This window comes from Pezoporus occidentalis, unplaced genomic scaffold, assembly GCF_034315485.1.
Source record: "Pezoporus occidentalis ecotype Australia unplaced genomic scaffold, CSIRO_AGI_Poc_V1 ctg135, whole genome shotgun sequence".
Lineage (NCBI taxonomy): Eukaryota > Metazoa > Chordata > Aves > Psittaciformes > Psittacidae > Pezoporus > Pezoporus occidentalis.
The window spans coordinates 4,368,135-4,393,632 of NW_026913157.1; the positions used below are offsets into that span (position 1 = coordinate 4,368,135).

At 44.1% G+C, this 25,498-nt stretch overlaps 1 protein-coding gene across 2 annotated transcripts in view; it reads left to right on the plus strand.

The window, feature by feature from the left end:
• PDPR (pyruvate dehydrogenase phosphatase regulatory subunit) overlaps window positions 1-25,498 on the plus strand; it is a 28,495-nt gene that overhangs the window by 2,071 nt on the left and 926 nt on the right. Inside the window, exons 3-17 of one of the 2 annotated variants that reach the window (XM_062609257.1) lie at window positions 2,060-2,193; window positions 3,335-3,416; window positions 3,508-3,671; window positions 4,816-4,937; window positions 5,779-5,896; window positions 7,270-7,419; window positions 10,062-10,254; window positions 18,675-18,799; window positions 20,404-20,559; window positions 20,662-20,795; window positions 21,650-21,798; window positions 23,082-23,194; window positions 23,662-23,756; window positions 24,379-24,468; window positions 24,737-24,919. In XM_062609257.1, coding sequence (XP_062465241.1) covers window positions 2,060-2,193; window positions 3,335-3,416; window positions 3,508-3,671; window positions 4,816-4,937; window positions 5,779-5,896; window positions 7,270-7,419; window positions 10,062-10,254; window positions 18,675-18,799; window positions 20,404-20,559; window positions 20,662-20,795; window positions 21,650-21,798; window positions 23,082-23,194; window positions 23,662-23,756; window positions 24,379-24,468; window positions 24,737-24,919 — 2,008 coding nt within the window. Of the gene's footprint in view, window positions 1-2,059; window positions 2,194-3,334; window positions 3,417-3,507; window positions 3,672-4,815; window positions 4,938-4,958; window positions 5,407-5,778; window positions 5,897-7,269; window positions 7,420-10,061; window positions 10,255-18,674; window positions 18,800-20,403; window positions 20,560-20,661; window positions 20,796-21,649; window positions 21,799-23,081; window positions 23,195-23,661; window positions 23,757-24,378; window positions 24,469-24,736; window positions 24,920-25,498 lie in introns of those variants that run through there. The other variant, XM_062609258.1, reaches the window with a different exon arrangement.

Genomic DNA, 25,498 nt, shown 5'->3' on the forward strand with positions numbered 1-25,498 from the left:
TGTTGCAGGACTTTGTGCCTGTCTGTAAAACAGCCAAGGCAGTTACAGACTGGCCGAGTAAGAGTCATTGTGCTCTCCTTTGTGAGCTGGATCTGCAGTCTGTGGCAGAGTGTGGAGATCCTGTGGAAAGCTGACTGCACAGCCCTTACCTGTTGTTTAGATTTCTGTTTCAGAGGTAGATTTGTATTGTTTTCATTAAGAAATTTTGGGACCTTGGGTATGAGATAGTGCTAAGACTTGAAGAGGTGTTTATTGCAGCAGATCCTAACACCCTAAATAGGTGCTGGGCTGCGAATATTTACTGTCTAGTTTATAGCTTCCCACCTGGTTCTGTCTTTAGGAATAATTAACTGTGACTCCTTGACTTTGGTGGCTGGGAAGCAGGTACTACCAAATTCTTTATAGTTGCAAAAAGAAGAAATTGGGCAGTCTGATCTGAGACTTTGAGTGCGGTGTCCTTTGGAGTGAAATAAGGTGCTAGGCTTCATTTGTAATGAAATGTAATCCTGACTAGCTTGTAGTGGGGTCTGAATACCCCATGACAGATCTTCATGGGGTTAGATGCTATATGAGCTCAGTTTATGTGCATGCTCAAGGGAAAGAAACAGTATTGCATTAGCAGAAGCATCTCATGTGAAGCACAGCTTGGTGAAATCTTGCTTCAGCTGTTTTGGTTGTCACCAAGTAGGGATGCACCTTACTTAGCTGTTTCTTTATTGGAATTGCTGAGAAAGTATAGACACCATAGGCCAAAAGCAGTCTTGTCAAAGGCTTTAGTAGGCAAGTGGAAAACAGCAGGATTGCTTTAGCAGCAGGAAAGATGACCTGAAGTATTGTGGAAGGAGGTTGCAAGGGAGATGCTGTTTAATTTTCCCCTGCCTCTGCTGCAGGGAGTTTTTAATAGGTTTCTGTCTTTACAGCAGCCCTTCACCAATAGGTGGATGGACAGTGGTTTAAGGGACAGTTTAAAAAGGGGTAAGAAATAGGTGTACCTGTCTGGCAGTTACTACACAGTGAGAGGGACTTGTTCTTACTGTAAATGGCAAAGATGGAAGACACAAATCCAAATTAATTTTTGTTTGAGGGGAGTCCTGCTTTGGAGAAACAAAGAATCAGGTAGGCAGGTCGACTTCAGCATAAGGTAGTATTTAATAATAATTGCTTGATGCAATCCAGCAGTCATCAGTTAGGACTCATAGCAGCAACATGCTGCCAGTACTTTTGCTGCATATGTGCATATTGCAGTGCTGCAGGGTTCTGGTCACTGACTCATCTTACTTTATCATCATTACTCATCATCAATGCTTTAAAAGTTTCTTTTAAATCTAAAGCAACATTGTTTAGGAGTGAAGGGAGAGTCCACAGCAGTAAACTGTGATAACATGGTGTGTGAGCAGACTGCTGACCCCAGGTGAAACAAAGGTATGAAACGTACGGAACAGGTTGCCCAGAGAAGCTGTGGCTGCCCTGTCCCTGGCAGTGTTCAAGGCCAGCTTGGACAGGGCTTGGAGCAACCTGGTCTAGTGGAAGGTGTCCCTGCCCGTGGCAGGGGTTGGAACTGGATGAGGTTTAAGGTCCCTTCCAACCTAAACCAGTCCGGGATTTGCAGACCTCAGTCTTTGCTCAACTTCAAAATACTCCTGGAAATTCACTTTGATTTTCCCATCTGGACAGTGTTTAAAATAGTTGGCAAAGCTTCCCAGTGACTCCTCCCAGCCACTGGAAGGGTTGAGACATGGTGAGAAACTGTGTAGATCCCCACATGGGTGACAGACTATAGTCTAGGAATCTGTGATTCTTTGAAAACTTTCAGAGTTTAGGACTAGTTAAAGAGAAATGGTTTTGGAAAACAATGCATTTTCAGAAGTGAACTAAAGGAATCCTAGAGGCTGTGTTATCCCTCCATCTTCCAACTTACAGCCTTTGGTCTGATGTGTCTGGGGGCGAGCTTGCTATCTGGTCTGTGCTGTCAGCAGAGCTGCTGGAGCAGCAGGGTGGAGGGGGTCTCAGCTCTCTGCCTGCCAGCCAGCTGAGGCCTTCTATGCAACTTCTCTCGCAGGTTAGCTGCTGGTACCACTCGCTTCTGTGCTGGCATTGTGAGCACAGCCAGACAGGCATCGATCGAGCTGAAGATGGCACACTATTCAAACAAGCTCTACCAGCAGCTGGAACAAGAGACAGGAGTACAAACAGGTACTGAAAGTATGATTCTTGGGTGATCTTTGGGAAACAGAATCAAGGTATTGATGCTGAAATACAAATGTAGTTCTAAAGGGTCTTAAAGGTTTGTTGGTTCCTGTTCAAAACCGATACATTTGGACTGAATCAGATGTGAAAGGATGTCATTAATCAGAAGAGTGGGAAGAAGGGTGTTGGACGGGTGGAAGGCAGACATCCCACAAACACTGTCAGTTCTTTTGTTGCCTGTACCTTGGCAAGTGTACGTGAATTTTCACAAGGATGCTGAAAAGTATATTGCAGTGACAGGAGCAAATGGTCCATTTTCTGCACCAGTTCACTTCTCAAAAAGAGAAGGTGGTTAATGGAAGCACTAAAGCAGGGTGTCTTACTCCCCTCTCACTCTAAAAATAAGGAGAAAGCAGGTGTGTGAAAGAAGAGTAAGAGAATAAGGAAATTCTCCCTTTCCCTCCAAAATGTTTGGGCATGTATCTGATAGGAAGAACTTGGTCACTGAACATTTTCTGCTGACAAGGACTTCTGATATATGTCAGACTTGACAAAGGTTAATAACTGTGCCTCTAATTAAGTTTAGTATTAATCTGTCAGGTTGCCCAGAAGCTGTGGCTACCCCATCCCTGGCCAGGTTAGACACAGCTTGGAGCAAGCTGCTCTAGAGAAAAGTGTCCCTGCCCCTGACACGGGGGTGGAACTGAATGAGCTTTAAGATCCCTTCCAACCCAGACCATCTTATGATTCTTTTGCTTGTGGTGGGATCACAAAGTGTCAGTGTTCAGTTGTCAAGGATTTACTCTTCTGAGTAGTTACTACATCACATTTTTGCCAGTAACATCTCTCTCTTTTAATAGATACCATGTGTGAAGTTTAGGATTTTTTAATAACATGAGTAAATGTAATAGAATGAGACCACAAATCAGGATTAAATTGGATTTTTTTTTTTTTATTTTAGAGGTTGACTCATGCAGCCTTTTAATTATTAGCTGTACAGTGTTTAAAATTATTTGAGGATCTGGAATTTCCAGGCTCCTGAGTAGTGAAAGCAATGGCTCTGACATTAGATTAAAGCAGTGAGGCTGGGATGAAAAAAAATTCAAGATCCTGTCCAGATCTGACTTGACTTTGGTCGTTGTTATAGGGTACATGAAGACAGGTTCCATTTCACTGGCTCAGACTCAGGATCGACTAATCTCTCTGAAACGCATCGCTTCATCACTGAAGTACGTATAAGCAGGAAGTATAACTGATCTCAAACTTGTACTAGCTCTCCTGGAAGACTAATGATGGCATTTTTCTTATGTCCCGTGGCAGTGTAATGGGGATACCTTGTGAAATTATAACCCCAAAGAAAGTGGCACAACTCCACCCACTGATCAGCATCCATGACCTTGTGGGGGCCATGTATGTGCCAGAAGATGCTCTCGTGTCATCTGCCAGTGTGAGTCTGGCTCTGGCAACAGCTGCCTCGTGGAATGGTACGAGTTTTTTTTCTCTGTAGAGTGCTCTCCTGCATGATAGTTACCTTATTTTCATAAAAGAAAATTATGTTTTGCATCTCTTGGTATTCTGACTGAGCACTGAAGACCAAAACTTGGTTATTTCTTTCAGGTTCAGATACTTTGAAATTGTATTTTCCCTCAGAAAACAAGCTGATTTTTCTTTCTTTTTTTTTTTTTTTTTAACATACTGAATCTTTACAGATCTGGTGTGACAAATCAAGCACCAGTTTGTTGCCCTTAGTGGTTGTATATTTCTCTAAATAAGGACACACTCTTTTATGATAAAAATAAAAGTCGGGTCCTTTGTAGGACCTTACTCAAAATTAAAGATCAAAAGAGTGTTCACAAGCCATGTAGACAAGCCCTCAGTGACATGGCTTAGTGATGCCCTTGGCAGTGCTGGGGGAATGGTTGGACTTGATCTTAAAGGTTTTTTCAACTTAATTGATTCTATGATTCTATAATTACCTACAAATAAAAGGTTGTGCCTAAGTCCATGTGGAATATTCCATCGGGTACATGGGCTTTAGAAATGGCTTTGGAAGTGTAGTTGTAAGTGCTGTTTGCCCAGTATTTTGTCTAAAATTGGGGAGAAAGGTTAGATACAATAACAGCGATAAACATCATGAAGGATGAAAGTCCATCAGGTTGAAAGAAACTACTTGGGAAGGTACCTTTCTCAGTTTCTTTTAGTTGAGCTTTTTTTGTGTACTGTTAATTGATATTTTTTTTCCCCAAATAACTGATTTTCTTTAAAATAACAAGTCTTGCTATCTGAAACTACAGACTTTGTTGCATAAAGGAATTGTAATGGAAAGAAATCCATAGCTGAGACTTTTTTTTTCCATCTTGCGGATACCAGGGTGTTTTTGTCACAGGGGAAAAAGCACTGTAACTGTTCATCATCTCAGCCTTTAAATTATGTACAATTTGGGTGCCTGATATTTTGCCTGATATTTTACCTGTAACAGGGTTTCACTTAAGAATTACTAAGTCAAGAATAAGAATTATGCCGTAAAGAGAAAATAAGCATTTAGATTAGGTTTAAGGGTTTCACATTAGCAGCTGGACACATACAAAGAAGGCTTGTGGTTTACTGACCTTCTGATGTTCACCTCAGGTGTCCAGATCCATGAAAGGACGAGCGTCAGTCATGTTACGGTCCAGAAGGGTCGTGTGACTGCCATCGAGACCGACAGAGGACAGATCAAATGCCAGTACTTTGTGAACTGTGCTGGCCAGGTTGGATTACTGAAATCTGTCTTTCTTTTTGTATTTGCTTAAGGACACATGCACTTCCCTCAGTTGGTTTTTTGTTTGTGTTTGTTTTTTCCCCTTTTTATGTTTCATGTTTGGCTTGGTTTACTGGAGTAGATCACAGTCATGTTATTCAGCTTCTCAGACCAGCGAGGGTGTGAAGGAGGAGAGCAGTGTTTACTCTCTGCTTGTTACCAAAGGATGGATGTTAACTTGCTAAGGAGCACCCTGCAACTTGTTGGTACAACTCTGCCAATGGTCTCTCCTGGGCGGTGTGACCTTCTTCTGGGAAGAATTTTGCTGTGGCTATTAGAGAGTTAAAACTCTACCGTTCTCTCTCCCTCCTGCCCCCCAAATTCCTTTTGTTTTCTGTTTCCTTAGTGTCCTGTCCTTTCCACTGTGAAATTACATCTGACAGTTAATGTTTCTCAAATAGCAGCTGGCTGTCTTGATGGTATGGGGTTCTAGCAGTACAAGCACCTAAATCCCGATTATTCTGCTTCTAGAGGCTGGCCATAGCATTGGCTTTGGTGTACAGATCTTGTTTTGCTTTTGTATTGTAAGTTGATACTACTTAGTCTTGAATCAGGGCCCCAGTTTTCTAGATCTTGTCTGAGGAACAGAAAAAGAACTTTTATCCTAAATAATTCAAATCCTAAGAGAAAAAAAAATCTGTATCTGTTTGTGGTTTAGAGGAGTGAACCAAATCTTACATAGTCTTACATGAAAGCAAACTCACAGAGGTGACCTGTGCTTTTGTCCTACCTTTTTTATTGGAGTTAGCTTTTTTCTTTTGTGTTCTAACTTGCACTTGTTTTTATTTCAGTGGGCCTATGAGTTGGGCCACGCTGCAGAGGAAGCAGTCAATATCCCACTCCATGCCTGTGAGCACTTCTACATCCTGACGCATCCTTTGAATGAGCCTCTCGCAAGCAACTTGCCAAGTAAGGCTTGTTCAGCAGTATCTCACTTTTCTCCATGAATTATACCTGCCTTTCCAAGGGGACATCTAGTTTATAACAAGAAGGCCAACTAATAGCTATCGGTTCTCAGCTCATCTGGGATTGTGAAGTGCATTCTAGCTGAATTGCTCTAGCAATCCTCTTTCAGTGGTAGAAAGAATCTCCTCCCTTATTCCTGGGAAAGCTTTTGTCACAGAAATTGATTTTCACAGTTTTCAACTTAGCAGGAGAATGGTCATGGCTCTGGCTTCACTAGTAGGTGTGTCTGAGACTTGGATTGTTGCATTTGTGGGCTGGGGAGGGTGCTAGACTTGGCACTGTGTTTTCCTTGCAGGCTGCTGTCCCTAAGGGGCCCATCTATTCCTTTCCTTCAGCTGAAACTAAGGCCTTACAATGGCATTTACATGTCTATGAACTGTAGGGGCAACCAGACACTTGAGGTCGTTGCTCCTCCCCCATGTTCTGGCTTTTCAGTCTCTTAAAGAAGAGCCCCTGTGTTTAAAAACTGTGGTTGGGAAGTAAAAAGCTTTGCTTATTTACTCTCAGTTGTTAGCAAGAGTTTCTGCTTCTAGTGATTAATGTAGATATTCTCCAGAGAATTCACCTTTCTAACCAGAGTCCCCAGGTGCTTCACTTTTACTTGACTGAGTAATAAAAACAAAACTTACTATCACATACGTATATATATATATAGTGTGTATATGTATATACACACACACACAACTTTTCTGTACAGGGAAAAAATTGCTATGGAACATGTCAGCTGGTATATCATAAATGCTTCAAGCTGACTACCACTGGAGGAAGCAATCCAGACTTGACTCTTGTGTCCTCACTCCAGTGCTGCTCACTTTCTTTGTGCTGGTGACCTGCAGTAAACTGGATGAGTGATGCATCCCCATTAAAATTAACTGGAAGAGGGGGAGGGCAGGACATCTCTTGGTGCAAGGTCTGGTTTTGGGTGCGGTACCAGTGTAACTAAGCCAGTATATCATAGCTTATTAGTGCCACAAGGGATCTGACTCCCTCTTGTGTCCTCCCACTCATGGTAACACTGTTCTGCTAGCTTGGGTGCTTTTCAGGTTCAGTTCAGTTTACTCTGCTGCCCAAAAGTTAGCATGCATGGTTGTGGTGGGAGTTAATGCTGGTTTGGTAATCTATACTGGCCCACCAGGGTGTCATGTGAGAACCAGAATGGTGTGACATTGTGGGGCTGGTGGACTGAGGTTGACCCTTCTCATGTCAGGCGGTAGCTTGGCCCAGCTACCAGATGGGGTCTGGTGGCATGGAACAACAGCCCAAGACAGCTGTTTCTTCTCTCAGTTCCTTTCCCACCTCTTTTCTTTCCTCTGCAGCGGTTGTAGACCCAGATGGCAGGATCTACATACGCAACTGGCAAGGTGGTATCCTCTCAGGAGGCTTTGAAAAAAACCCTAAACCTCTCTTCACGGAAGGACGGAACCAGCTGGAGATTCACAACCTCCAGGAAGACTGGGATCATTTTGGTATGTTAGGGAAGAAAGATTCCCACAGCAGTGAAACACCTGGCTTCAGCAGGAGGCAGAGTTGGCAACGATGCAGGCTGTTGTTGACCAGCCAGTGTGTGTCTGCCTTCACCTGAAAGGTGTGGGAAAGATTAATGTTGTCTCAGATTCATTCATCTCTTCATTTGTCAGTAATTTGCACTGAACTCCTTTATCAAGGACTGCCTTGATAACTGTCTAGTGTTTAAAAACACCCACTAACCCTCAGCACATAATAATTTCCTATAGTGCAGTAAGGTGCTACATAAACTTTCCAGCACTCTTCCATTTAATTTGATTTTTGACTGTCAGGGCCACATGCTGCTCTTCTTGTGACGCTGGACATTAACACTGTTGACCTGCCACATAGCTGTGGTATTTTGTTTCTGCAGCTCTCTTCACTGCTGGCTGCCAAGTGCATTTCCATCAGTGACAGTTGCTTGTGGACGGAACTTGGTATTACTCCTTCCCAGACTTCATCCCACCATTGACAGCAATGGTTTATTCCCATTTTATTTAATTCTGTTCTTATATTTTGTGTGTACTTCTACACGGAGGGCTCTTTCTGTTCTTTCCCTCTCTTATGCCTGGTAAGTTTGTGTGTGCCCTCTCAGTTTCAAATTTGCCCTTTTTTCAGGGATTCAGTTTTCCCTTGTGAGTGCACATGCTCCTGTAAGTGATTCTAGGCATGGATGGATTATCACGGATTTCTTTAGGCAGTGGTATTATGTTCTTCCAGCTACCGCCCAGGTTAAATTGACTAATTTTACTTTCATTTCTGTGAGATACTGTATTCATCCAGGGGGTGGGGCCAAAATGGGGTCCAGTTTTGTGCTGGCGTATGCTAAAGGGTTTTAGATCTTGCAGGACAACAGGTCTTCTTGATACTGGCTTCACTAATGAGTTGCTCGAGCTCTGCCCCTACTTCATCTTTGATTTTCTTGGTACTGCTGAAATGAAAAGGCACTGCTTGCTGGCACCCACAAATTGCCCACGTTTCGGAAGCAACTGCATTCTATGTTCTAGCATTACCCTTTTATCAGTTCAAACATACTGAACAGTTGAGCAGAGTCAGAGCTTACTCAGCTAGTATTTGATCCTTTTCTAGGGCTGCAGTTGCTGTGGCTTGAGCTCTTGTGCTACTGCTTTGATCTCTTTCGTTGAAACACCATTTGATTTTAAAATAGCCTGTAGAGTTGCTTAGATATTGGGCTGCATACAAGAATAAATCTTAACTAATCCCTCTTTATATCAATAATTAAAAATATCTATAGCTAAAGCTCTCACTCTGGAATTCTAATGCGTGAAAGAAGAGAAAGTGCAGGTCAGAAAGATTGGTTTTGTTTGTAATTTCTTAGATAATGTGAAATCTTATTACTGCTTACGTAAAGTGAGGAGGAGTATTAATGCTGAATCTTGAGGGCTTTTACCTTGAGCACTATGCAAAGGTAAGTTATGGTGAGAAGAAAAAACCAGATAGCTTATCCCTTCATTAACACTCCCAAATGTCAGACTGTGGAGAATTACCAAAGGACCTTACCAGCGTGACTGGGCAATGAAGTGGCAAGGAAATTCAATGAGGATAAATGTGAAATGGCGCAAGTCCAGGGGGTTGGTGTGAGTACTATACAAAATGATGGGCTTTGAACTGACCTTGAGGTTGTATTAGTTCTGTGAAGACATCAGCTGAGTAGCACTTAAAGCAAAAGACAAGTTAGGAATTATTAAGAAAACACAGTCATACAACACTCAGTCCTTTGTTTGCCAGACACCAGTTGTTATTCTAGGCTGCCTTTCTCTAGAGGGCATTGTGTGACCAGAGAAGGCCTGGTGAGAGACTGCAAAAGGCTGAGCAAAGCTTGGAAAAGTTTCCAAGCACGGAATGTCTGAGTGGGCTGGGGAAAAGAGGTTACAGAAGGGTAATTGATGGAGGTCTAAGAAATCTTGAATGGGAGGGACTTGATGGAGGGGAATCTTCTGCTTATTGACTCTTCTGTTATTCCAACTGGGAGGCATCAAAAAAGTTAATTGAGCATGAATTTCAAAACAAAAGATGGTGATTCCTCATACAACAAAAACAGATCTCTCAATACAACAAATCCTAAACATGTGGAGGTCCTTAACGCAGTGTCTGTGGGGTGTTTTCATGACTTTGGGGAAGATGGGTCAAGTACTTAGAAGAGAGATTGAGTTAAGAGTTACTAAAAATGTAAAAGATACCAGGTTTTAGGAAATCCTCTGAGCTGATAGTAAGTGGAGGCAGAGTGCATGGGACAAGCATCATCTAGATTTGTGTGTTCTTATTTCTTGCTAGATATCCAGTTGATGTCTGTTTCTATTGTTTTCCCTAGCAAAACTGAACGTACTCTTGCAGTGTTGAGAACAATGCTGGCCCCTTGGTCTGCACTGGTATGGCTGCTCTTACGGTATGCTGAGGGATCTGTTTCAAGTAGTTGATTCCAGCAGGTTAATGGCTTGTCCTGTGACTGTATTGAAACACGGAAGCAGTTTCCATCTGTTCAGATACTGACTCAGAACTGTGGTGCTGTCCAGTTTGGCGGTGGAATAGCTGATGTGTCAAGACCAAAGGTTGTGACTTTTTGTCTTTTTTTGTTTGTCTCTAGAGCCACTTCTGGGTGCCCTTCTGCGCAGGATGCCAGATTTGGAGGCTCTGCAGATCATGCAGCTCGTGAACTGCCCAGAGTCCTTCACACCAGATATGCGATGTATCATGGGAGAGTCACCCACTGTTCGAGGCTACTTTGTTCTGGCTGGCATGAACTCAGCTGGTATCTCATATGGTGGGGGAGCAGGCAAGTAAGTAGTTTATGGCTGTTACCTGTTTAAGTATGGTTTTAGCCAAGAAAAGAGTGCTCCAATGATCCTTCTGTGTAGAATGTTCTTGTATCGGTCACTTCCCCTCTGACAAAGATGCCTCTTCTGTTTCCAACTTTAGTGAAAGAGTGGAGCCATTGCTATGTTCTGATTATGTTCTCCTGTGTGTATTCCAAATCTCTGTTCGACTCTCCTCAGGCATCACATCTTGGTGATCAGCAGCCTGCTGGGGATCAAGTAAACTTCCTTAGAATTAACTGGTTTTACCTACCAGGAAGAGATAAAAGCTTAGCTAAGCATATATTCCCTTACCTTCCGTACTCCAGGATCCCCTTTATTATCTGATTGACGTCCTTAGATCATTCAAGTTGACACAGCAATTAAGTTCTCTGAAAGCGAGTCTGGTGCAGATGAAGCACTGCATATGGGATGCCAGTGCTGCCAATACTGTTAATTAATGACTGTCCTCTGCCAGTGTACTAAGAACGGAATAGTTTCCCAGTAAAATCTAGTTCCTGTGTTCATGCAGACAGTTTGACAGGTGAAGAAGTGTGATCCCAGCAGCAAAATTACTTGCAGAATGATCATCCCTCCCTCTGGCTGCCATTTGGTTTTGGCGACCCAGCATCCCTTCTGCCATACAGCCTTCTGAACAAGCTGCTTATTTTTCATGTCAGGTCTTAGTATCTGTGTTTGTCTCCACTAGTTTCTGTCTGTTGTCTAATAATTTAACTCACCAGGGAAGCAACTCATTATTAGTTTTATATGTCATGTGAAATACAGAGAATCTTTGCAGTGAGGTTCTCTAAGAGTCAGAATAATTCGTGAAGCATTATTTGTTTGATGCTACAGCCTTGAGACAAGCAGCTAAACTTGCTAATGTAACTTCTAATGATCAGTCTCAAACCCCTTCTTTTTGTTTACTGACTGTGAACATATCCTTCTGCTCTGCTTTGGTCTGAGCTGCGTATGTCCTTTAGCTCTGGAGCATGCCTTCCTCCTTCACTGCTGGAAGTGGAGCTAAACATAACTTGGCTGGCAACTTGTGCCAAAGCGTGTGCTGTCACTGGTGGTTTGTGGCTGAGCCTACACCAGGTACTAAAAAATGACAAAGCAGTCAACCTCCTAACTCTAACCTAAACATACTCAGTACCTCTTTTTGTAGCCCAAGGATTTGTCTAGTATCACTTAGGCTACCTATCCAGGTGACTTCATTTACAATGTGTCAGTAACTGCTGCCATATATATTTGTTTTGGTTTAAGCCCAGCCTGTAACCCAGAACCACGCAGCCGCTCACTCACTCACTCACTGCCCTTCTTCCTCCCCCTGCTCATGGGGGGATGGGGAGGAGAATGGAAAGAATATAACTCCTGTGGGTTGAGATAAGAACAGTCCATTAACTAAGGTATAACACAAACCACTACTGCTACCACCAATAATAATAATAATGATAAGGGAAATAACAAGGGGAGAGAATACAACCGCTCACCACCCGCCAACCGATACTCAGCCCAACCTGGGCAGCAATCTAGCCTTTCTGAGTGACTCCCCCCAGTGTATATACTGGGCATGATGTGCTGTGGTATGGAATACCTCTTTGGTTGGTTTGGGTCGGGTGTCCTGTCTCTGCTTCCTCTTGGCTTCCCCTCCTCCCTGGCAGAACATGAGACTCAGAAAGTCCTTGGTCAGAATAAACATTACTGAGCAGCAACTAAAAACATCGGTGCTGTCAGTGCTGTTCCCAGGCTGAAAGTCAAAAACACAGCACTGCACTAGCTACTAAGAAGGAGAAAAATGACTGCTACTGCTGAATCCAGGACAGTATCCAGCCCATATTCCATACCATTCACATCATGCTCAGATCCCAGAGTTTTCAATATATACCATCGCTCGTCTCATATATATATATATATATATATATATATATATATATATATATATATGCACACACACACACACATCCACCCACACACAAAGAGTGAGATATCATTCCTTAGTCCGTGGACCAGTCCCTGTAAAGCTGCTGAGTTCATCTGGTCCATGATACCAGGCTCCAGTCTTCCAGAGTGGAGAGACACTGTGCAATGTTGGATTGTTACCTGCTGATGACACTGCGAAACTTATCTGGTCACTGCTGAGCTCGTCTGATTTCATCATTCCCTGTTGGGATGATGGTCAGAGGGAAGTCAGGGCCAGTCGCTAGTGACCTGAAGGCATCTAGTTGGTGGGCTATAAAAGTGCTACATAGCAGGCAATAGCATATAATTGAGTTCATTGGCTGTTTTCCCCTAAAATCAAATCCCCTTGAGGTACACATTGGAATTCCCCATCTTCCTGCATTACCCACCAGGTATATCCGGGTCCGTGAGCAAAAGCAGTCCCACGAGTGTGTTTGCCTTTACCTGAAGAACGAATAACCCAGACTGTCTTCCCCAGCAAATTCTTTATGTGCACCACAGGAGCTTTATCCCCCTCTACAGTATATAAAAGTTCTGACTGGGCTGGGCCGGCCCTGTTGGCAGATCCTCTGGTGTTGACCAACCAGGTGGCCTTTGGTGTGTATCCCAATGTTTGAAAGTTCCCCCACTCGTTCCTCTCAGTGTAGTTTTTAACAGCCCATTGTACCGTTCCATTTTCCCAGAGGCTGGTGCATGGTAGGGGATGTGATATACCCACTCAATGCCATGCTCTTTGGCCCAAATATCTATAGGGTTATTCCGGAAATGAGTCCCATTGTCTGACTCAATTCTCTCTGGGGTGCCGTGTTGCCACAAAATCTGTTTCTCAAGGCCCAGGATAGTGTTCCGGGCCGTGGCGTGGGGCACAGCGTGTGTTTCCAGCCATCTGGTGGTTGCTTCCACCATGGTAAGCACATGGCGCTTGCCTTGGCGGGTTGGTGGCAGTGTGATATAATCAATCTGCCAGACCTCCCCATATTTATACTTCAGGCATCATCCTCCATACCAAAGTGGCTTTAACTGTTTAGCTTGCTTAATTGCAGCACATGCTTCATATGCGTGAATAACCTGCCAATAGTGTCTGTTGTTAAGTCCACCCCTCGATCATGAGCCCATCTATATGTTGCATCTCCGCCCTGATAGCCTGAAGTGTTATGGGCCCACTGGGCCATAAATAGTTCGCCCTTATGTTGCTAATCTAAGTCCACCTCAATCTTAGGAGCTTTATTCACTTGTTGATTGTTCTGGTGTTCTTCAGTGGCCCAACTCTTGGGTACATGAGCATCTACATGGCATACCTTCACCACCAGGCTCTGCACCTGGGCAGCGATATCTTGCCACAGTGCAGCAGCCCAGATGGGTTTACCTCTGCGTTGCCAGTTGCTCTGCTTCCATTGCTGCAACCCACCCCCACAGGGCATTTGCCACCATCCATGAGTCAGTATAAAGTACTGGCCCCTTTTCTCGTTCAGCAGTGTCCAAGGCCAGCTGGATGGCTTTCACCTCGGCAAATTGACTCAGTTCACCCTCTCCTTCAGCAGTTTCTGCAGCTTGTCATCGGGGACTCCATACAGCTGCTTTCCACTTTCAGACAGTTTATTATATGCTTCAGCACACATCACCTCCTCCTCTGGTGACATTCCGAAATCTTTGCCCTCTGGCCAGCCCATGATGACTTCTAGAATTCCTGGACAACTGGGATTTCCTATTTGAGCTCGTTGTGTAATTAGTGCAGCCCACTACTCCATGTGGCATCGGTTGCATGATGTGTAGAGGAGACCCTGCCTTTGAACATCCAGCCCAGCACGGGCAACCGGAGTGCCGGGAGGAGCTGTGCCTCGGTGCCAGTCACTTCTGAAGCAGCTCGAACCCCTTCATAGGCTGCCAGTATCTCTTTCTCAGTTGGGGTAGAGCTGGCCTCAGATCCTCTCTATCCCTGGCTCCAAAAGCCGAGGGGTCAACTTCGAGTCTCCCCTGGAGCTTTCTGCCGGAGGCTCCAGGTAGGACCGTTCTCCCTGGATGCGTGTAGAGCACATTTTTTACATCTGGCCCGATCCGGACAGGTCCAAGGGCTACTGCATGAACTATCTCGCGTTTAATTTGCTCAAAGGGTTGTTGTTGCTCAGGGACCCATTTAAAATCATTCTTCTTCCGGGTCAGGTGATAGAGAAGGCTTACAATTGAACCATAATTTGGGATGTGCATTCTCCAGAACCCCACTGCACCCAAGAAAGCTTGTGTTTCTTTCTTATTGGTGGAGACATTCTTATTGGTGGAGACATTCTTATTGGTGGAGACATTGCTGTTATCTTGTTGATCACATCTGTGGGGATCTGTCTACATCCATTTTGCCATTTTATTCCCAGAAATTGAATCTCCTATGCAGGTCCCTTGGCCTTACTCCGCTTTATGGCAAAACCAGCTTTCAGCATGATTTGGATTATTTTCCTCCCTTTCTCAAAGACTTCTTCCGCTGTGTCGCCTCACACAATAATATATTCAATATATTGCAGGTGTTCTGGAGCTTGCCCCTGTTCCAGTGCAGTCTGGATCAGTCCATGGCAGGTGGTAGGGCTGTGTTTTCACCCCAGGGCAGTCGGTTCCAAGTGTACTGGACGCCCCTCTAAGTAAAAGCAAACTGTGGCCTGCTCTCTGCTGCCAAAGGAATTGAGAAGAATGCATTGGCAATATCAGTTGTGGCATACCACTTGGCTGCCTTTGACTCCAGTTCGCACTGAAGTTCTAGTGTGTCCGGTACGGCAGCACTCAAGGGTGGTATGACTTCGTTCAGGCCACGATAGTCTACTGTTAGTCTCCACTCCGTTAGATGTTTGCACTGGCCATATGGGGCTGTTAAAGGGTGAGCAGGTCCTACTTGATTACTCCTTGGCTCTCCAGTCTACGAATCAGCCTACGGATGGGAGTCAGGGAGTCTCGATTGGCACAGTGTTGCCACCAGTGCACTGTTGTGTTAGCGATTTGCACTTGTTCTTTGACCTTCAGCAACCCCACAACAGAAGGATCCTCTGAAAGACCAGGCAAGGTGAACAGCTGCTCAATTTTCTGTCTCCAAAGCAGCAATACCAAAAGCCCATCAGTACCCTTTTGGGTCTTTGAAGTACCCTCTCCTGAGATAGTCTATGCTAAGGATGCATGGAGCCTCGAGACCAGTCACAATAGGGTGCTTTTGCCACATCTTCCCAGTCAGGTTGATTTCAGTCTCCAGTACAGTCAACTCTTGGGATCCTCCTGTCACTCCAGAAATATAAATGGGTTCCACCCCTTGATAGGTTGATGGCAGGGTATACTGTGCACCAGTATCTAATAGAGCCTTATACTTCTGTGGGACTGATGTTCCAGGCCATCTGCTCCATGCACTCCTGTAAATCCTGTTGTCCACCTGGCTAGAGGCAGGGCCCCTCTAATAGTGATCACACAATACTGGTCACTTACACCTTGTAGAAAGAAAACATGTCTTTATCACAGGAGCTGGAGTAAAATCAGCTCTTCCACTCGATCTGGGAACCTGCTCACCAGAGACTGAAGCCGCAGCTTTCATGGGATGATAATCCTTGACCTTTGTTCTCCTCTTCAATTCACGCACCTGTTCCTCAAGGGCTGAGGTAGGTTTTCCATCCCACTTCCTCATGTCTTCTCCATGATCCCGCAGGTAAAATCATAGGGTGACCTGTGGCATGTATCTCCTATATCTTCTCTCTCAAGCAGTAGTACACCTTTTGTTAATAGCCAAGACGTGGGCTGGTACATGTGGGGAGCTGGATAGATCGGATAGATCATCTCTCAAGTGTTTGAACTCCTGAGACAGCTTTTCCACAGCTGAAATGATGGAAAGGGTGAGATTGTCTTTGAACTTTCAGAGTTGACAAATCAGTTCATCCACTGTTGGTGGTACTACATCATGCCAGGTTGTTGATGCCAGTGTGTAGGCATATGATGATGGTGAGCTCCATGTAAATTTCCGCCATATGGGTCATGTACATTCGACTTCATCTGGATCTACAGATGCATTCCCAGCATCTGGCCTATCTAGATTGTCTCTACAATGGCTGATTCCCTCAGAGACCGGATGCCTTTCTCTATCGCGGTCCAGTTGGCCGCACGACTTAGAGAAACTGTGAAAAGAGAAACTGTGAAAAGAGCACTGCCAAGAGCCACCTCCAAAGGCTGATGGACTGTGTCTCTTTTGCAGTCGCTTTGTTGATTCCCCCTTCCCTAGCAAATGATCCCAGCTGCTTGGCTTCCTTATCTTCTAGTTCGTGACCCTCGGCCCCATTGTCCCAGCTTTGGAGCAACTAGGTGATGATGTGCTCCCTTGGTTGATGGGTAAAATCTTTTCGCATGTTCCGTAGCTCAGTTGAGGTCCAGGGTCGAGGAGTCACCTCTTCTTCTTCCTCTTCCTCTGATTCACATAATAATAATTCTTGTTCAGATGCTGTCCCATGTAGTAAGTGCGTTGGTTCTTCATCTTTCTTCACTGTACAGGTTGCTTTTTGTGCCTCTTATTTGCTTTTCCCCTTATGTACAGGGGCAGCCAGTATTGGCACAAATTGGTCCTTTGGTTTGGCTGCAGTGATTATCACTGTAGTTGGAGTGGCTGCAGTATCTGTTGTTGGGGTTGGTGCAGCTGCTATGCTTGGGGGTTGCTACTAGCACCAGCAGCTGTGCTGTCTGTTGCTGTCAGGGTTTGAGTAGCTGCTGTACTTGTCACTGGGGTTGGTGTAGTTACTGTGTGCTGTGCTTGGGGTTGGAGTAGCTGTGTTTAATGTTGCTTTGCCATCAAATCCAGAGACATCTTTTTCCCTTTGAAGGTGTCGGATAGTGTTGAACAGGGCTCTGTAAGCGTAGGCCAAGCCCCAACACGTTGCCGTGATTTGTCCCTCTCTGGTATGACAAGGATGACAGCCCACCTCACTTAAGTGTTTCATTAGTTTTTCTGGATTTTGCACTTGTTCAGTGGTGAAGTTCCAAAGCACTGGAGGGGCCCACTGGCCTAGATACTTGCCCATACGATCCCACGCACCCTGGCAGTCATGACTGCCCAGCCTCAGGGAAGATTTCTTGGGCCTCCCATATAGTCGTCTAACCCTAGGCAAGACCCAAACCCAACTCTGCTTAACTTTCAAGATCAGACAAAATGGTCCTGGATAAAACACACTCTGTATGCATGCCAACATGGTGATACTCATCACAATCAGCGGGCAGGTCTCAAGGGTACCCAAACACCATTGAAAACCTTCAGAACACTCAAGTGATGCTGTAAATAGTCTGGTGGGGGAGCTGGGGGTGTAAGGGAATGTCTTCTTCACAGATTGACCACCCGAGGAGGAAAAAAAATATGTGTAATTGCTAAACACTTCTACTACATACCTCCCAAAGTACAGAGATGATGACCACACTGGGAATGCAAGCCAGATCAGTTTCATGATCAATGAGTCTGTTGTATTACAAGTCATTACTGTAAAGTACAGTGAAATAAGAACCTTAGCCAAAGCCCCCCAGGCGATAAACACTAAAACAGCAAATACCAGCTGTAAGTGAGGTATGACATGCTGAAACTCCGAGATCAAGAGCAACAACTTTGAGAGGCAATAAATCAGCATTGTGAGGAGTGACTATTAATCCGAAACAATGAATGCTTATCACAAATACGATTAGACACACATCGGTCAGATCTGTTGTTATCTCACTCTCTCACTGCCCCACTTCCTCACCCCAGCTCCCAGAGGGATGGGGAGGAGAATCAAAAGAATGTAATTCCCGCGGGTTGACATAAGAACAGTCCAGTAACTAAGGTATAACACAAAACCACTACTGCTACCACCAATAATAAAAATGATAAGGAAAATAACAAGGGAAGAGAATACAACTGCTCACCACCCACCAACCGATACCCTTCTAGTGATCTAGCCCTTCTGGGTAGCTGCCCCCAGTTTATATACTGGGCATGATGTGGTGTGGTATGGAATACCTCTTTGGTTAGTTTGGGTCAGGTGTCCTGTCTCTGCTTCCTCCTGGCTTCCCCTCCTCCCTAGCAGAGCATGAGACTCAGAAAGTTCTTGGTCAGAATAAACATTACTGAGCAACAACTAAAAACATCGGTGTTATCAGCGCTGTTCCCAGGCTGAAAGTCAAAAACACAGCACTGCACCAGCTACTAAGAAGGAGAAAAATGACTGCTACTGCTGAACCCAGGACAATTTTTTATCCTAATGAGAAATTAATAATTTGGAAATCTGGTTTATGAGCTTTCTAAAGGGAAACCTTTCAGATTGTGCTAGTGTTTAGTATACCATGTTAGTTGTCTTCTCTCTCCCTACTACAAGCAATTTTCATGTCCAGATTGCTTTACTTCTGACTTCAAAGCTAGACTCATTCCCTGAAGAGATTTGCTGATCTCAGTGTTTGTTTACTTCTTCCATCAGGTACCTGGCAGAATGGATGGTAAATGGGTATCCCTCAGAAAATGTCTGGCCTCTGGATTTGAAACGTTTTGGTACCCTTCAGAGCAGTCGCACTTTCCTCCGTCACCGTGTGATGGAAGTAATGCGTAAGTGAGGTCTTTGCATTCAGTGCTGGCCAGCATATCCAAGATTTTCCTCTTCGCTGCTGTCATCACTTGGAGAAATTTTCCTGCTTCCTGGCCTCCTTTGTGGCAATACAGCCTCTCCCAGGAGGAAGGAAGGGGTGGTGGTTTGTTTTTTTTTTTTTTGTTAGTGGCATTCTTACTAACTTTTCTCAAGGAAATGCTGTTGGTACCGTGCTGTCTCCTGTTTCTGTCCCTTGCATCTGCTATGGGTAAATTTTTGCATGTCTGTCTTAAGATCCAGCCTCATAAAATGATGCCAGGGTCTTAACTGGGAATATTACACTGTCTCAAACATTGTCATTCGTTGCACATCATTACAGTGTAGAAATACCGTCGCTTCCAGCTTATGAGTATGTGATAAGGTTATCTTGCATCATTCAGGAAGTCTTTGTAAACGTACTCTGCTTTCTCCTGCCACAGTTTGTAATAAATACCTTGCAGAACAGATTTGAGATGTCATTCCTGTCTAAAGCCATACTTGGTTTCCTCTTACTGTTTGATTATCTGTCCTGGAAAGTGTGGACAGCTTCTTATCAAGGTTCAGATGAAGTGCTTCACAAACAGCAAAAAAGGAACAATTACCTGAATACTAAGTCTAAACTAAAAATGTGTTCAGGTGAAAGCAGAAAAGTTGGGTTAACTGTTAGCCCTGCTACATGTAGGAAATCAAAACCTTATGCTTTGACTTTCCTTCGAGAAATATCACTTTATACTCTGGGTGTTATTCTGCAGTTGCTTTCCAGTAGAGATCTCAATTCTGATACTAGAGAATCACTCTAATTGTTACAAGAGAGCTACTGTGTTCCATTTCTGCAGTGGTACATTCCCATTCTAGTCTATACTTCCCACTCTTTCAGGAGTACCAATAGCACATAATGGCAGTAAAATAATAAAATCGTTAGCCATGAGGCAAAAACAGTAGAAGTATTCAGTAAGAAATATTTGGTTTATCTTCAATTTTAAGCAGTTTGTAACCTGCCTGGAAACTTAACATTTATAAAGAAGTATTCAAGCATCCTGGAGTTATTCCCCCTGGTAACCAGGGAGGTTGCTAACCATTTATTAGGGTAACTTGCTTTCTAAATAAGAATATTCTGTATTGGCTGAAAAGATATAGGACCCTTTTCAGTTTGGAAAAACTTCAGTAATTAGAAGAGGCTGAACTGTCAATATTTAAGAAGGTGAATTAGATGATCTCTGTAGCTGTGGGCTGCCTACCCCAGCATAAGTGGCTGATATAGTGTGCTGACAGGGAAGAATCATGCGAAGTTAATACTAGTTGATATGGCTTCATGAAAAATAGAGAGGTTCTGTTATCTTGACAGTGTTTTCATGAGACCATAAGTATCTATAAGTACTCTCTGCAAATACTGCTACTCTGATTTTGAATAACTATAAACAGATCAAAACAGATCTGTTGATTTTCAGAAATGGGAGAGGAAAGTCAGAACTGTTTTGAGGGAATTTTATTAATGGTTCAGATATTAGTAAGTACTGATAATCTGGACAAAAAGTTTAGATAAAGATAATAATTTTGCCTGATTATGGATCTTTGTGACCTGTAGCCCTGATGTGTGATCTGAAAGTTCCCCGCTGGGACTTCCAGACTGGCAGACAGCTGCGTACCTCACCGTTGTACGACCGTCTGGACGCTCAGGGAGCGAGGTGGATGGAGAAGCATGGATTTGAGAGAGTCAAATATTTTGTGCCACCTGGTAACGGTGAGATGACATTTTCCTCTGCCTTGTGGATCTGTATTGGTCTGTGTAAGATCTTATTTCATCCAGTTGATTAATTGTCCCTTTGATTGTTCTTTATATTAGATCTGCTGGATTTGGGTCAGAGCAAGACCTTTTACAAACCAGATTGGTTTGATATTGTGGGTTCTGAAGTTAAGTGCTGTAAGGAAGCGGTTTGTGTCATCGACATGTCATCTTTTACCAAGTTTGAAATAAGTGTAAGTACCTAGCAAGTGACAGAATTTCAGCCTAGTAGAGGTGGCCCTTAGACATAGAATCACAGAATGGTTTGGGTTGGAAGGGACATTAAAGCTCATCCAGTTCCAGCCCCCAGGCAGGGACACCTTCCACTAGACCAGGTTGCTCCAAGCCCCAGCCAACCTGGCCTTGACCACAGCCGCAGCTTCTTTGAGCAACCTGTGCCAGTGTCTTACCACCTTCACAGGGAAGAACTTCTTCCTAAGATCTCATCTTGGTCTCCCCTTTGTCAGTTCAAAGCCATTCTACCTTGTCCTGTCCAAGGGCCAAGACAGGCCCTTGTCAAAAGCCCATCTCCAGTTTTCTTGTCAGCCTCTTCAGGTACTGGAAGGCTGCTATGTAAAGTCTCCCCAGAGCCTTCTCTGGGCTGAACAAGCCCAGCTCTCTCAGCCTGTCTCCAGAGCAGAGGTACTCCAGCCCTTAGAGCATCTCTGTGGCCTCCTCTGGACTTACTCCAACAGCTCCACATCCACATTTATGTTATTATTGACTGTTTTTGCAGAATTCTGTGTATACTGTTGAGGTTAGCTAGAGGAAGTTAAGCTGCATGACCAAATTCAGGACATACCTCAATATTTAGCATAGATTGCTTTTTGTCTGTTGAGGGCCCAGTTTATAGAAATACTAGCTTAGTCTATAAATAGAATTTGACCCCAAGCACTATGGCACCATTGTACGCTTCAAACATCACTGTCACTATTATTACAAATAGAAAAAAATTGGGCCAGGATGTTGATGCCGTCTTAAACTGCCCCAGTGGATTTGCCCTGCTCAGACAGCTCATCTGACTTGCTGTCCCTTTCAATTCCTGTAGTCTACAGGAGACGAGGCCCTGGAGAGTCTGCAATATCTCTTCTCCAATGACCTGGATGTGCCGGTTGGACATGTTGTGCATACAGGCATGCTTAATGAGAAAGGAGGTTATGAGAATGACTGCAGCATAGCGCGGCTGAGCAAACGCAGGTGGGTATGCAGACAGCATCTTTATCCATCACCCTTCAGGTGTTAGAGCCTTTGAGAACCTCTTAATGAAGATCATAAACTTTTTGCCATTGTAAACTAAAAGGAAAAGTTGCAGTTTTCTACTTGTATTCCTAATTCAGTAATCCCAGTGAAAGGAACCTCCTAAATTTACAAATATTGTGGAAAATATGCCTTTTTCTGTGACTGCAGATAGACAGCATCATTAGGCCTTCAGATGGTTAATTTCTCAACTGAAATGCCAATTGTTTTCAGCAGTCATTAGAGTTTATTAACTTAGGTAATCATTTGAAGTGCAAACTACATGGTTCCTCATGGGCTTCTGGCTAATCTCCTCATTCGAACTGTGTGCTGATGCTGCTACTTCATTATTTCACTTATGTTGCAATACAGGTGCTCTTAATGCTCAGGTCTTCTGTATCTTGTGACTTTTTTTGTGCTCTCTGGTGCAAACGGACGTGATCACAGGATTTTACCCTTTGACTCAATGGTTTGGGTTCTCTTTGGCACTTAATAGAAAAACTTTCTTCATGGTCATGTCCCAGCTGAATGTTGGTTTTATGTCTCTGGAGCGTTTTCTGTGTGCTTTCATTGTGTTTGTGTGAAAGCATTCTTCTTTGCTGCTCTTTCAATTAGAAACAGCTTTTCTTTCTCTTCTGTCTGCATTCATGCATTGCTTCTAAGTATTGTCCTTCTCTGTGTGAAACCAGTAGCCTTCCGCCTTGCCTAGTCTTTTCTGCAGATGTTATCTCTGTCAATAATGTACTTTAACTCACAGTTTGTGTGAAAGAGAGCTCCACAACAAGTAGCTCATTTTCACATATCAAGCGGAGTTCTTTTTTTGGAAACTGCTAATAATAACCACCACTGTGTGTGGCAAGGCTTGAGCTGAAGCAAGAAGTTGCTGCGTGAACCTTGCACACTTCTGACTGTTGGAGCAGACAATCGCCTGGCATGAAGAGCTGTGAATACCTTCTTCAAAATGATTGTGGCTGCTGAGATACTCTGTGAACTTTCTGTAGAACTGCCTCTGTTCCACTTCTAGTCACTTCTTTTCACCAGACTCTTGCTAATGCTCGAAGGCTGGGGTTTCTTGTCTCGTCAGATGTGATGGCACTGATCCAGAGATGTTAGCTGTGTTTTTTGTGTATTTCAGTCCTGTTAGCTTGGAAGCTACCAAATGGCTCCAGTAGTTCATGAACAAAAAATTAACTGAATCATCTTGTGGCTGTCCAGTCACTGTTTTTTGGTTTTGTCTGTTCCAGCTTCTTCATGATTTCCCCTACTGACCAACAAGTTCATTGCTGGGCCTGGCTGAAGAACCACTTGCCTGATGACAGCAATCTGACCATGGAAGATGTGACCTGGAAATACACAGGCAAGAAATGGCCAAAGGCTGACCTCCTTATACAGCCTGAAATCACAAGTGGTGTCCTGTGCTGCCTGCCAGTCAATTGTCTAAAGCATCCGGACTGGTGGCTGGGTCTCTTGTCCAAACAGCGAAATGAAAACAGCAATACCGAGGCTTCCTTCTAGCAAGCCATGGGCTGGGAGACAGCTTTCCTTTCCTGTGGACTGTCAGGAGAGAGAGCTTAATGACTTTTAAAATTTGGCTGGACAGGGTGCTGGGACATCTAGTCTAGGTCAGGCTTTGCCAGGAAAGGCGGGATGAGATGATTCTTCAGCATTCGTTCCAACCTGGGATTCTGTGGCTCTTCATTCTTAAATGTAAACTTAACCTATTGGTTTGATAAACGTGTAAGACTTCAGAAATTGGGGCATGTGCTTATGCAAGTTAGACACCACACAAGTCTCATCTTAATAGTGTTACCTTCCCCTCTTTAGCTCTCAATCTGATCGGCCCCCGTGCTGTGGATGTCTTGTCAGAGTTGTCATATGCCCCAATAACTCCAGAACACTTTCCCTCTTTCTTTTGCAAGGTGAGTGAGTGTGTTTCTTTCCTCCTCACCCTGCTAGGCTATGTGAAGCATGTGTGGAAGGAGGGGAAGAAAAATATTTTGGATAGTTAGAGGGAATTTAGATTTACATTATGTGTTTACTGCAGTTACTGAGCTAGGCTGGTAATGAACTCACTTTAACTACTTCTTTTTGGGTTCTGCTTGCTAAATACATAGATGGATACGCATGTGTTCAGTATTTCACTCACTTGGCTTGGTGCCATTTGATTTCTTGGCATATTTCATATAATCAATTACGAAGCTGTCAGTCAGAGGGGCAGCTGGGGTTGGTGTCTCAGGAGTCATTGTCTCCTGTCACGATAAAAAGCAGAGCAGATAGCTGCTGTTCAGCTTCTGCCTTTATCTGGAATACAAGCCTGTGTCCTGACCTAGTTCCAAGGCATATTGCCAAGTGTTATGGGTAATGTGACATCACAATTTGAATTTCTAAATTCAGAATTTTTTTTGCCAGTGTGTGCTGGTGGTGAAATTCAGTGAGGAAGGGGAAAGAGGGCTGGCCGGTGTTGTTTGTGTAATGCATTGTGCTCCTGGATCTCTGTGTTGTGTTCCAGTTTGGATGATTTCACCCTTCTTGATTCTGCAGGAGATGAGCGTGGGCTATGCTAATGGCATCCGTGTAATGAGTATCACTCACACAGGAGAACCTGGATTCATGCTTTATATCCCCATAGAGGTAAGAATACACTGCAGCCTTAGCTGGGTGAAACAGTCGCTTGCATGCATAATCAGAAACACTTGCCAGGTTGGCTCAGGGTAAGGAGGCATGAGAAAGCTGCCTGCAGGAGGGGGAGAGGGTAGTTTCCCTGCTTTGTAGTGCATTCCAGTTCGGAAGACCTCTTGTACTCCAGCAGCAGAGCACAGCAACAACCCTGGTGATGTCGAATGCTGTTGCTCTCTCCTGGTGTTAGTGTGCAGTTCTGTGTGTCACCCTTCCTTTGCAGTATGCCCTTCATGTGTACAACGAGGTGATGAACATGGGACAGAAGTACGGGATTCGCAATGCTGGTTATTACGCACTCCGCAGCCTGCGCATTGAGAAGTTCTTTGCATTCTGGGGCCAAGATCTGGATGCTTTTACCACTCCTATGGAGTGTGGACGTGAGTTCCAGGTCAAGCTGGACAAGGTACACCACCACCTCCTGCACTGGAGTGGGTGGGAGGGCAGTACTGAAATGAAGAGGCCTTAATCCATGTGGATAGATGTCATTGTTACTGTGTACAGTGCATAACTGTAACCTATGTTATTGTACTTCAGGAAGGTGCAAAAATACTAGAAACATTCTGTCTTCCTCCTTTCTGGTCTGCATTCCCAGTGATGGGTGCAGTATCCTGGGTCACTTCTGTGTGCCATGTGCAGTATGGTGGAGGGTGATGCATACTTTACGGATGCTCAGAGTTCATGTTTCTCGCAGTTGTTTTCCCAGTGTGATGAAGCAAAAGCCAGCCTGTGCGCCAGTGGGCATTTAATAACGTTAAATATGAGGACAAGCACCAAGAAAAGTGCTTTCTATTTTCACTAAAACAGAGTAGTTCTTTATTTTTACTGAAACATAGATCAGCATAGAATTCGATCTTGCTTTTGTGGTGGCAGGTGATGCCACTGTCACTTGCTTATCTGCTTTTTTGCATTCTTTGCATGAGCTGAAATGCTTGAATCAATTCAAGAAAGGAATGCAGTGATTGGGATATTAGTTTTCATATGT